The sequence below is a fragment of the Hylobates moloch genome, unplaced genomic scaffold (genome assembly GCF_009828535.3).
Source record: "Hylobates moloch isolate HMO894 unplaced genomic scaffold, HMol_V3 SCAFFOLD_8, whole genome shotgun sequence".
Lineage (NCBI taxonomy): Eukaryota > Metazoa > Chordata > Mammalia > Primates > Hylobatidae > Hylobates > Hylobates moloch.
This window is the reverse complement of record NW_026652283.1, coordinates 66,846,869-66,859,741: the sequence shown is the minus strand read 5'-3', so window position 1 is coordinate 66,859,741 and position 12,873 is coordinate 66,846,869. Positions and strand designations below refer to the sequence as shown.

The 12,873-nt window shown below is 46.4% G+C and overlaps 2 protein-coding genes across 11 annotated transcripts in view; one reads left to right on the top strand and one right to left on the bottom strand.

Annotated features, from left to right (window-relative positions):
- The window catches only part of GPA33 (glycoprotein A33), a 38,300-nt gene extending 28,441 nt beyond the window's left edge, over positions 1 to 9,859 (bottom strand). Inside the window, exon 1 of the mRNA XM_032161100.2 lies at positions 9,727 to 9,859. Within this exon, the coding sequence (XP_032016991.1) occupies positions 9,727 to 9,769 (43 nt within the window). The 5' untranslated portion in view covers positions 9,770 to 9,859. The remainder of the gene's footprint in view (positions 1 to 9,726) is intronic.
- The window catches only part of STYXL2 (serine/threonine/tyrosine interacting like 2), an 81,977-nt gene that overhangs the window by 28,763 nt on the left and 40,341 nt on the right, over positions 1 to 12,873 (top strand). The window lies entirely within an intron of this gene.

The following is a 12,873-nucleotide window of genomic DNA, read 5'->3' as shown; positions in this document are numbered from 1 at the left end:
GCACAAACGTTGGAGCCAAACTATCTGGGTTGGCATCCTCTTTCTTACTTTTCCTAACTGTGTAATCTTAGGCAACTGAATTAACTTCTCTGGGCTTCAGTTTCCTCAACTGTGAAGTGAGCATCATCATATTATCTAACTCCAGGTTGTGAGAGGGCTGAATGACTTCACATAAAGTGCATATCCTTTACCCTGGGACGTAAAGGACTCTACAGGCAATGTAGGTTTTCATGTCTCTCTCCTCTGCTGCCCTGTGTTTTCTTCATCTTCATGTCCCTAGAGCTCAGCAAAGTGCCTAACACATAAAAGGTCTCAATACGTGCTTTTTGACAGCAAATGAATGAATTATAGAGAATTTAAGCTTACAGGATGGGTAGGATCTAAAACCAGAGAAACTTCGTGGAAGAACCTATTCAATGAATTGCTGGAAAGTGACCAAAAGTAAAATAAAGGACCAAAGGAGCCCCAGAGATGGGAAGTGGAGTCTGCAAGATACCTCAGCTGGAAATGGGAGAGGTCATTTCCCCTCCCTAAGGGGGTTGGTATGGAGAGGCAGCTTGAGGTCTTGATGATTGCTTGTAAAAAATTAAGGTTTATTAAGAAGATAATAAACGGTCTCTCGAGAACTAAATGGAAAGTAATACGTTGGAGGATAATGAAATGCTTGATGGAACCGGTGGCTTGAGGCATACATAGCACATTATGTGAGCCCTTGGGAAACTGGCAGTAATGCCTCCACTTAGGAAAATCCATTTGCTCAGAGAAACTACGTTCTTAGGGAGGAGATTCTGGAGGCCAGAAGGGACCCAGCCAGCCCCAGAGCAAGTACCATGCTCTGGTGTTGAGAAAGTGCTGGTCTCTAGGGAGAATAAGGCAGTTCACACACGCAGGTTGGTTTGTCCTTCCTCTATAGGCAGGGGGAACAGCCCCTGCAGGCTCTCAAACCGGCAGCTGAGAGAGGAGAAATTTAGAGGCAGGGAGGGAGGTGGTTTAGGACTCAATAAATGTTGAACCGTTCATTCAACATGATTCTTTAGACATCTATAAATTCAGATCAATCCAATACAATTCTCCCAACAGCCTAGTTTAGTGCAAGGCACCGGAAAAATGATCAGAGGTGTGTTCACACCCCGTCTTGGAAGCTCACCAGGACCACCCCAGCCCTTCCTGCTGGCTGGCTTTCCTGAGCCACTTCAGGCAGATGTATCCCAGGCACATGTAGTTCTCGTGTTGATATGGGATGTGCCTCAGGCTCCTTCCCTCAACAGATGGCAGGCTCCTTGGAGCAGGGTCTGAGTCTCAGACTTCTCTTATATCCGCCACTGTACCGCCAGCTCTACCCACAAGGTGTCTACACTGAGCTGGGTCCTAATAAGGCCTTGTTGATTGAATGGTTTGTGGCACAATCCCTGCTCAGGAAGCAGTCAGAGGTTACTGTCAGCCAGCATCCTAATAGAGCCTAATTAAGTGTTAAAGTGCAAGTGTTAAGGGAGTGAGGTGTGTAGGGGAGGAGCTGAGTTAAAACCAGGAAAAGAGATTTAATGGGAAGGCTTACTGAGGAGGTAGAACTTGACATAGCTCCCAAGGGATTCAATTCACGGTGTTGGACTGCGTATATAAGGGAATAAAGCAGGATGCAAAACTGTGCATACAACAGTGTCCCAGTCCCACACAATCACAGACAGAGAGAGAGAGAATATTTCTAGAAGAAAATATACCAAAATACAGTATTAATAACAGCTATCTGTGGATTCTGAGATCATGGGGCAATCTGAGATTTCTTCTATATGTACTTTTATTTCCCAAATGCTCTGCAACAAACATACAGCCCTCTTTTAACAATAAAGCCAACTAGGAGGTGAAGAAGTAGAGACAGTGAGGGCAGCCTATTTTGTCAGGAGCTCACCTAACACTGAAAGATGAGAAAGCTGAGACCAGAGGGGCACAGAGGATCCTGAGCAGATTTCTTTAGCCCCTCTGGGATTGAAGAAGGAGAAAAGAAGGTGGGTTTGTAGGTTATAGGGAAGGTGCTCCCAGCAAGGAAGAGTCTGAAAGTGCAGGAGACACCAGATAGAGCAAGATCTTAGCCTGGGAGGGGACCCAAGAGGAGGGGAAGGGCCAGGGCACAGGTGGAAGGCCAGCTTTGCTCATGGCAAGTGTCACCTGTTCCCCAAGTGCAGATGGAGCTACGTCGGTGGGCAGGTGCAGGGCGTGAGCTCTAGCCAACAGGTATACATTTTATGTTCCTCTCCCAGTGAACTTTGTGACGGCCCTGATGGGAAGCGTCTGTCTGTCGCCATGTTCTGCCCATGCCCGGTGTTTATGGCATCCCTGATTCACCAGGGCAGAAAACGAGGAAGCAGGCCAAAGGCCACTGGGTAGCAGAGGAGAGGGAAACACCTCAGGAAGGAGGCAGGTTCCAAGCTTGACGGTTGGTGCCCCAGGCAGAAAGGGGACAGGGTGATCTGGGAACAGAGACAAGCCCCACAGAGCAGGCAGAGAGAAGACGATGGAGGGCAAAATCTGAGTGCTGCCAACCCGGGGTGGCTTGAGGGGCAACTGAACTTCCCCCCAAGTCCACTATGTCCTCCACCAGCTCATGTGATACTGAAACTTCCACCATTGACAGAAGGCACAGAAGCTCCTGCTAAAATGCAGGTGATGTCTGAGAGGCAGGGAAGACACACTAAGTGACTTTCTCTAAGTCACTTTAACCTGTGGATTAATCCATCTCCCTAACTAGCTAGTGCCCCTTATCTATCAAACCTAGGAAAGGAATGTGAGACAGGAACATTTTGAGAGAAGCAAGTGAGATTAGGAACGCAGAGCTTGGAGACAAGCAGGGGCAGCCTGGAGGAGGAAGAAAAGTAGGAAAGGCAAGATAGGAAATGGTGAAGCCAGCCTGCTGCTAGGGGAGGTTCAGAAGGGTCGGCACTTATTCATTAACACCTATCCAGCAGACGGCTGCTGGGTGCCTGTGTCCTGGGCACTATGCCAGACTCTGGGGATACAACGTGGGGCAGGGACAGACGCAGTTGCTGCTCTCACGGTGTTCACTGTTCCAGGGAAGTCAGACAGTAATAAATAAATAATCATAGAAATAAATGTAAAACCACCATAGTAACAAGTGTCATGCATTTGATGGGAGGATATAACAGAGAGGGTGCCCTGTGGAAGGGCCTTTTGAGCTGAGATTGAAATATAAGCAGGAGTGAACCATGAGAAAATAGGAGAAGAGGTGTGAGGGAAGGGCATTATGCAGAGGTCAGGGGGTGGCAGAAGGCGAGGCATGTTCCAGAAACTAACACAAGCCAGTGTGTAGCTATGGCACCAGGGAGGTTTCTTGGGGATGTATGATTCCCCATATGATATCCTTTAGCCTCCCACTGTCAATCCAAATAAACTTGTCCAAATACAGGACAAGTAAAAACAGTGTCCTTGTCTCATCCAAGTAGTTGAGGACAAATCCTGCTATCCGCCCTTTCAGCCAGATTGCCTGCCCCCACCAAGACCCTCCTACAAGCAACTCAAATCACACCATACATGGCTAGTGCAGCCAGAAATGTGGGCTGGGCCTGGCCCTTATCGGCCATGACAACCATTTGAGTCTTTATCCTAATAGTCATGGGAAGTTATCAAAGGGCTTTAAGCAGAGGTAGTGACATGGTCATTATTTTATTTTACGAGATCATTCTGGCTCCAGGGTGGAGAGCAGTTAGGAGAAGGGCAAACAGGCTCAGGAGGCAAGTGAGGTAGCTTTGGCAGTAGCTTAGGAGAGGCAGTGTAGAGCATGAGGTGGCAGAGGAAATGGAGAAAAACGGGCAGATTGAAGAAATGCTGGAGAGCTAAAATCATCACACAAAGTGATGATCTGAATTTGTAGGTGGGGGATAAAGAGATCGACGGTGATGTGGTGGTTTTAAAATGTTGTCCCAAAATTCTTTTAAACTGTTCTCATCAAAAGCTGTTCTTATTCTCTCCCTTGAGTTGGGTTCTGTGACTCTTCTCAATACACTATGGCAGAAGTGATGCTGGGTCAGTTTCTGGGCTTTGCCCTGAGAAACTAGCAGCTTTAACTTCTTGTCTCTTTAGATGTTTACTCTTGAATCCAGCCATCATGTTATGAGGAGGCGCAAGCTTGTCTGTGGAGAGGCCCCTGGAGAGAGGAACTAGACTATATACCAACTTGTTAGCCAGTGAGTGCACCATCTTGGAAGTGGGTCTTCCAATGCTGGTTAAGCCAACCCAGCTGATACTGCATAAAGCAAAGACAAGCTGTCCCTGCCAAACACCATCCAAATTGCTAATTTAAGAGGAAAATAAATGATTATTATTGTTTTAAGTCACTAAATGTTGGAGTGGTTTATTACACAGCAATAGAAAATGTAACAGATGACTGCTAGGCTTCTGGCTTTCATTCCTGAATGGACAGTTTGTCATTTATTGAGAGAGAACTCACTGGGAAAGACCCAGGTTTGGGGACAAAGATCATGAGTTTTGTTTTCAGTTTGAGGGTTTTCAGTGTTCTGCAAATCTAGGTTGAGAAGTCATGTGGGCTGTTGGACTTGTGAGACAATAGCTCAGGAGAGATGTTGGGTTTGAAGACAGAAATTTGTAAGTCAGCTGGGAATGGGTGGCAACTAAAGCTTTGGAGGTGGAGGTGGATGTAGAGTGACAACAGGAGAGCCTGGGACTGAGGGTGAGGGACTCTGACATTTCATGGCAGGACAGAGGAGAATGAGGCTGCTGAGGAGACATGGAAAGATTAAGGCCAGAGATGTAGGAGGAGAACAAGGAGAGGAAGTCTCACGGGAACCAACAGAACAGAGTGTTTCAGAAACACGGGAGAGATTAGCCAGGTCAAACACTGCCAGGATTACAAGTACATGCTGGGCCAGGCACACTTTCCCCAGGCTTCCTGGTGACCAGCATCACAATAGGCAGCATGGTTGTATTACCGAAAAGCCCTGAGAGGGGACTCTGGTGGGCAAAGGCAAGATGAGGATCATACCTGTGCCCACGAACCAATTCTTCCCTAAAGCCTTGCTTCTCAGACTCTGGTCCCTGGACCAGGAGTATCATCCCCTGGGAGCTCATTAGAAATGCAGAATCTCGGGCCCTACCCTGGACCTACTGAATCATCTGCATTTTAACATCCCCAGATGACTTGTATGCACACTAAGGTGAGAAAATGCATACAATTGAGCCCCCTAAATTGAGGGAGTTGGACAGTAACTCAGAGAAGCAGCTGGATGATGCAAAACTGAGCTGAAAGTCACATGCAGTGTACTAGAGGCAACTGTTCATTAAACCGACCTTTCCTTAAGTTCCAATTTGTGTCTCTACACCTAGACTGCACATCAGAATCACCTGAGTAACTTTTCAAAAACCAGAGAGAAACCCAGATCCTGCCCCTCTGGATTCTGACTCAGAAGGTATGGGGGAGACTGGGCATCTGTATTTTCACTTCCCAGGTGACTCTGATGGGCAACCAGGATTGACAGCCACTGGCCTAAACTATTACTCTTCCTCTTTTGGACACCTAACCTTCTTAGACGGACCATTCGTAACATCTTTTCTCCGTCGAGGCTGGGACTGAGACTAGAGTAGGACATTTTAATCCTGATTGCATCTCTGACAGGGAGGCAGTGTGATTCATTCCAGGTGCATAAGCTCTTCCTGCAACACTGGCTTCTGACTTGTGCTCAGGTGCCCAAGCCCCAGCGGGAAGCCAGGCTAATTTAGGGATTGGAATGGCAACAGGACCCAGGGCCACAGAGCAGATGGTGGGCAGGCCACTTATCTTGCAGTTGCATTTGCAGGCTGACACCACCCCAGCTCTGGCCCAAATACTACCCTCTTGAGGTCCAGGGTCTCATCAGAAGTGCACATCTGAGGCTGAGTCCCTAAACCACATATCTTATGCTAGGCCACTGCACAGAGCTTAGACATATGACACTGGGCTCAGATAGGCCATTGTGACAGGGCAGACCCCAGGGAGCAACCCATGCCTGTGTGATCCACAGGAACATGGCACTTCAGAGCAGACAAGTGTAGGGCACCACATTTAGGAAAAATCTTCCTGCCGGGATTGTGCCTCTAACAAAGATGCCAGGGAAGGGTTCTAAAATGGCACAATCAGCCTCAAAATGTCAGAACTTGCAAACTTGGTTCCCTTCAAAAACCCTTCATGGATCAAGCATCTGTGGGTTTTCTGAAACTTTTTTATATGGGGGGAGAAAAAATATTTTTTTCTAGAGAGAAAAAAGCTTTTACACCTTTCCCAGGTTAAAGTTCTCCTGAGTTTTTCTCATTTAACTTAGAAAAACAAGGAAGCTTCCTCTCATTCTAGGAAGGTGGGGTGTGTAAGTAAGTGTGTGTGTGAGAGAGACTGGGTCTTCAAAGGTTTCACTGGCTCTGAGCAGAGCTGTTCAGTGACTTTTTTCTCCTGGAGCTTTCCTCTTTATGCATCCCTTTTCATGCAGTGGCACATTGCAGCACATCAAATCTTTCATGAAGTCTGGTGGCTGAAAAAAAATCCTGGAATGGAAGTGCCTTGATTTTGTGCACACATTGGAATGTTTTCTCTAACAGCCTTGTGGAGGGGGCAGCACATGGTGGCTTTTTGGGTGATAATTTAGGGTTCATCCACAGTGACCTCTGACTCCCTTTCTTGGCACATGTCTGCCATCTCAGAGCTCTCGGATGATTGGTCACCAAAGTCTACTAATTTTCTGTAACTTACACTCCCCCACAGTAATAATAATAACTGCACTCATAACTGGCATTTATTGAGTGGTTATTATGTGTCAGGTACTCTTCTAAGATTTTTACACGTGCAAACTCATTTAGTACCTATAATAGCCCTGTTGGGGCACAGTGTGAATTTTACACCCCTCCGTTTCAGACTAGAAGACTGTGCAAGAAGACTTTAGCAAGGTGAAGTCATTTGCCCACACCATAGTCAGTTAAGAGGCACTGGGATCAGCCCCCTTTGGTCCCCTGGGATGGCAGTGGAGTGTCAGGAGGGATGGGTGGAACATTTCCCAGGCATGGAGGTCTGTTTTGTCACTGACTCTGTTTAGAATTGTCAGCACATGATAACCATAAAAAGCAGACCAACGATGGCTCACGCCTGTAATCCCAGCACTTTGGGAGGCTGAGGCAGGCGGATCGCGAGGTCAGGAGTTCAAGACCAGCCTGGCCAGCATGGTGAAACCCTGTTTCTACTAAAAATACAAAAAATTAGCCGGGCATGGTGGTGCATGCCTGTAATCCCAGCTACTCGGGAGGCTGAGGCAGGAGAATTTCTTGAACCTGGGAGGCAGAGGTTGCAGTGAGCTGAGATCACACCACTGCACTCCAGCCTGTGCAAGCGAGACTCTGTCTCACAAAAAAAAAAAAAAAAAAAAAGAAGCCGACCAACTCTTAGTCGGTTTTATGATTGCTTTTTAACTCCCTAGTTTAAAAGCACAGCCTTACGTTTGTGCCCCCCGCATGAGACCTTATGAATAGCTTCTGCTTCCTCGAACACCACTTGAGTCCTGGGGCCCATTCATCAGCGCAGTGCTTCCCTGCCCAGGTCTTAGCAGAATCAATTCCTCAGAAAGGTCAGATGGGAAGAGAAAGAGGAGAAAAGCCCAGTAGGTCTTCTGGAACCCAAGTCAAGCTCCACCTCCTCCAGGAAGCCTTTCCTAATGTCTCTGCTCCTACCTGGGTCTCCCTTACCTGTGCAAAGGAGGAGGTGGTGTCCTCTCATGAGGCATGGTGGGGAGGGCTGCCTGGTTGCTTTTGGTCAACCTTTGAAGGTCTTCCTTGCTCACCTGCAGTTGCAATGGCTATTTCACTATTTGGTAAACTCTGTCTATATGCCTCGTGTTGACCATCAAGCCTGGCTTCTCCTGCCCCACTGCTCTGGCCCCTTCTTCCTCTTAATGTAAGATATGGAGGAAGAAAAGGTGGTGGGAACATGATTCTGGGCTGGGCAGGCTGTGGTGGGAGGGATGGGGCGGAGGTAGAAGACACTTCATCAGTGTGTCTGAAAATATGCCCAAGACTCGTTCTGCCGGATGAGTTCCCCAGGGGTCACTTGCCTTCTCATAGGACGAAGCAAAATGTCCTGCTCCAGGCAATTCAGAGTTAAGGCCACTTTTCCCTCCAAGCTGGGTGAGCATTTTGTTTTAAGATCGCTTTTCTAAGCCAAAATTTCTTCTTTTTATTCATGCATGGGTCGCAGCCAGTCTACAAGTGTGGGGATATGTGTTGGGGGTTGGGGTGGTGCAGGCGTGGAGGAGATTCTGGCTTACCAGGAGAAGATGAGAGAATCACTGGCCCAGCCAGGGAAGGATGGGTGTTTCCTTCAGCCTCCCTCTCTCAGGCCCTGGAGCATCCTCCCTGCCTGAATCTGATGGCTGACACAGGCCCACTTAAGACTAATCATTCCAGACTCCTCACTTCTATGGTGCCTGCACAAACTATGTACTCAATAAAGAGTTGTTTGGATAAAGAAATGAGCCAACCAGTCCATCTTGGTGGACGATGAGGGGCTTTCTGCCTTCAGTCAGATGGACTTGAGCCAGCCTGAGCTTCATGATCTTACCCAGATCTTCCTCCAAACCGTGTGATCCAGCCCTTCCCCAGCAGCAGGCTGCCCTTCCCTTGAGAGACCCAAGGCCAGGTGTTGAGAGATGAGCATGTCTAGGGCCTGGGAGAACCACGATGAGCTGTAGGCCACGTGGCCCGGGGCTTTCCTGTGTATGCTAAAAAGTGAGCTCTAAACCAGTCTCCTGGTTTCCACTTCCCGAGGCTTGGTGCTCCTGAGTTTCCTGGTATAGCTCTTCTCCTCCCCATTGCTGCTGGATCCTGGAGGCCCTCAACAGTGTCTGAATTGCAAGGTGACGGCCAAATACACTAAACTAAAGATATTCCTAAACTTTGCCAAACCCCGCATCTCTCAACTTCCCTCTCTCCATTCTATTTCCTTCCGATGCCCAGCAAAATGGTTGGTACCTTAATGCCAAGACTTCCATTCTAACCCTTAGATGCTCCATAGGTCCCCACACAACACTGTGCTATTAAGCACTTGATTTGGATTCAACCATATACTCATGAATGTCTGATTTTATTCTGGGAGGTTTCCCTCCCAGAGGGAAATGCTCAAAGTCCCAGAGTTTTCAATGACCAGGGTCCCAGAAGTGGCAAGGAGCTTTGGCCTTTGGAAAAGACCCTTCTAGTTTGTTGTTTGTTTTTAGGGTTTGAATCTTCTCTTGCTCTGTGAATGATACTGGATAAGTTGCATTGTCTCTTCTGCCTCAGTTCCCATCTCTTTCTCTGGTTTTAACACAAACGTTAATATACTAGATAATGAATGTATCTAGATCCACACATCCTGGATTTTCTAGGACAACTCGGATTTCAAATCCTTTGTCCACATTGTCAAATCCTGTGTCTGATCCTATAATCTAATTTGGGATAAGAAAATATGGTCTTGAGAGTACTTTGAATTCTTCATTTCAGCAATGGGCTAGAATGTTATTTACTCATATGCAAATAAAAACCATTCTGATTCTGGGCTGTAGCCCGGAATGTGTAATTCTGGCCCAGCAGGAACACAGCTGTGTTGCTGGAGGCCCTTCCTGGGAAGGCTCTGGGAGAGCCTCTCCTTCAGCCCTAGGTCCCCATGTCTCACCCACCCCTGGGCGCTGGACAGAAAAGGGGCCTACTCACCTGCACAGAGTGTCCATAGCACAGGCCACATCTTCCCCACCATGGTCTTGCTTCTTCTCTGCCCTGAACCAAACCTGTCACTGGCAGCCTCCAGACAGGTCTGAGCTGTCTGGTTAAAGCTGCAGCAGCCTCTGGCCTGGCCCAACTAGAGGTCCCTGCAGTTTTCCCTCTTCCCACCCACCTCTGCCCGGCCTCAGCTGGATTGGCAGGTGAGCTGGGGCTGGGCTCATGTGTCACCTATTCCAAAGGTCCCAAGAGGAGTCTTCCCTACTTCCCTCGAGTTCCGCTTAAACCAGCCACCTCCCCTGCCTTCTCCCTACTTAGCAGGTGTACAAAGTCCTAGACTGCTCACAAAGGGGTAGGCCTCTCTTATAACTGACAGGAAATAAATAATAAAACGGGAAAAGCCCTCAGAGGTAGGGTTCCAAGCTAGTAAAAGAAGGGTGTTGCCCATATTTGCTGAAACACTTCAAGACACAATGTGATCTGTTTCTGTACTTTTCTCCTCTTCTACAACCTCCACCCCACAGTGCGCTAGAGACACAGTCAAGAAGAAAACAGGAAGTCTCTCCCCTCAGAGTTTATATTCTGATTGGGAAAGTAGCAAGTTCATAAGTGAAAGAAGATTATCTCGGGGATGTGTGACCAACTCGTCTCAGTTTTCCTAGGACTGTCCTGGTTTTCAAACCAAAAGGAACCCCCTCAGTCCCAAGCAAATTGGAATGATGGTCACCCTACTGAAAGAATGATGAGGCCGGGCGCCGTGGCTCACGCTTGTAATCCCAGCACTTTGGGAGGCCGAGGCGGGTGGATCACGAGGTCAGGAGATCGAGACCACGGTGAAACCCCGTCTCTACTAAAAATACAAAAAATTAGCCGGGCGTGGTGGCGGGCGCCTGTAGTCCCAGCTACTCGGAGAGGCTGAGGCAGGAGAATGGCGTGAACCCGGGAGGCGGAGCTTGCAGTGAGCCGAGATTGCGCCACTGCACTCCAGCCTGGGTGACAGAGCGAGACTCCGTCTCAAAAAAAAAAAAAAAAAAAAGAATGATGAGTGGTGTGGGACCATAATTCTCCAGGAGCAGCGGCTGTTGCTGGTTTCTTTCATAGATATTCTAGATGTATGATAGAATATGCACAAATGATAGTGTGCCATATACACCGCTCTGCAATGATTTATTCATTTTTCTTTTAATGAAAGGTTTCAGAAAGCTTTCTGTATCGGTATGTATAGCATCACCACCATCATCTATTTAAAATGGGGATGATATTTCACTGTATATGAGTGACATGATTTATTTAACCAAACTACTTTTAAGATTGTTTTTCCTCATCTTTCACAGCTATGAAAAGGTTGCAACCAATATCTATTATGTGTACGATATTTCACACATGTTGTGATTATACACGTAAGATAAATTCTTAAAAGTAAGATTTCTGAAATGACTCACTGAAAGTTATGCGTATTTCCAATTTTTATAGATATTGCTAAACTAGCTACCATGAGAATTTTACAGCCTACACTCCTATTAGCAGCATATAAGGATACCTATCTCCCCACACACTCACTAACACAGTTACCAAATGTTTATGACACAGTTATCAAACTTTCTGCTCATCGCCAATCTAAGTGAACATGATATCCCACGTATATATAATTTACTTTTTAAAATTATTAGCGAAATTAGGGCAGGCACGGTGGCTCATGCCTGTAATCGCAGCACTTCCGGAGGCCGAAGCGGGCTGATCATGAGGTCGAGAGATCGAGACCATCTTGGCTAACAGGGTGAAACCCCACCTCTACTAAAAATACAAAAAATTAGCTGGGCCTGGTGGTGTGTGCCTGTAATCCCAGCTACTTGGGAAGCTGAAGCAGGAGAATGGTGAACTCAGGAGGCGGAGCTTGCAGTGAGATGAGATGGCACCACTGCACTCCAGCCTGGGTGATAGAGCAAGACTCTGTCTGAAAAAAAAAAAAAAATTATTAGTGAAATTGAAAATCTTTTAATATATTTGCACATCATATATATTTTGTTTTCTGAGACTAGGTAGCTCATTTGCCCATATTTCTTTTTTTAATAAATTTTTTAAAATATAGAGACAGAATCTCGCTACGTTGACCAGGCTGGTCTTGAATTCCTGGGTTCAAGCAATCCTGCCTCAGCCTCCCAAAGTGCTGGGATTACAGGCATGAGCCACTACGTCCAGCTGTTTGGCCATATTTCTATTGAGTTGTTGATCTTTAGCTTGTTGACTTCTAGCAGCTCTTTGTATATTAGAGAAAGGAACTTTTGGATGTGATAAGCATTGCAAATATTTCCCCTAGCATTTCTTTGTGTTATGAATTCATAATATCCTACATGAATTACTGTTATCAATCCTTTTGACTGCTAGGTTTAGTTGACATACAAAATTTTTTGTTTTCTGTTTATTGCATTTCACTCAGGCACCTTGTTAAATTCTCTTATTATATGTAATAATTGTTCAGCCCCAACATTTTATAATATCTTTGCCAAATTAGTCTTCCTAACACACAGCCCTGATGATATTACGTGTCTGCTCGGGTCCTATCACTCACTCTGCAGAACCTAACAAATTGGCTTTTAAGGTATTCCAGCATTTGTTCTCAAACACAGTCTACCTTCCAGAATACATAATTTATGCTCTGACCAAGTTAGACATCTTTTCATACCCAAAACTCATACTTCCTCACCCCCAAAACTTTGTCGATGCCACCCCTCTGTAATTCCCTTCTCCTACTATATCTGCTATTATAATCTTACTTGTCCTTTAGAAGCCAGGTCATGCATCACCACTGCTTCTATGAAGTCTTTCCTGATTTCTTCAGTCAGAAGGGCTCTTTCTCACCTTTGAACTCACACAGCACTCTGGATCTCTTTTAGGACACTAACTACATTCTGTCTTATGCTTGAGTTATTTTTGGTCTGTGTCTCATTCCTCCTAATAAACGGTGAGCTCATTCATTCAGCCATTTCTAATGATACTATATACCAGGCATCGTTCCACCTAACTAGGAAGAAAGACAACTTTAAGCTATGTGTCTTACCAACTTTGGTCAAGTACAGTGCCATATGTAGTAGGTAATCAATGAATATTTGTAAGTGGGTAAATAGATGGATGGATAAATGG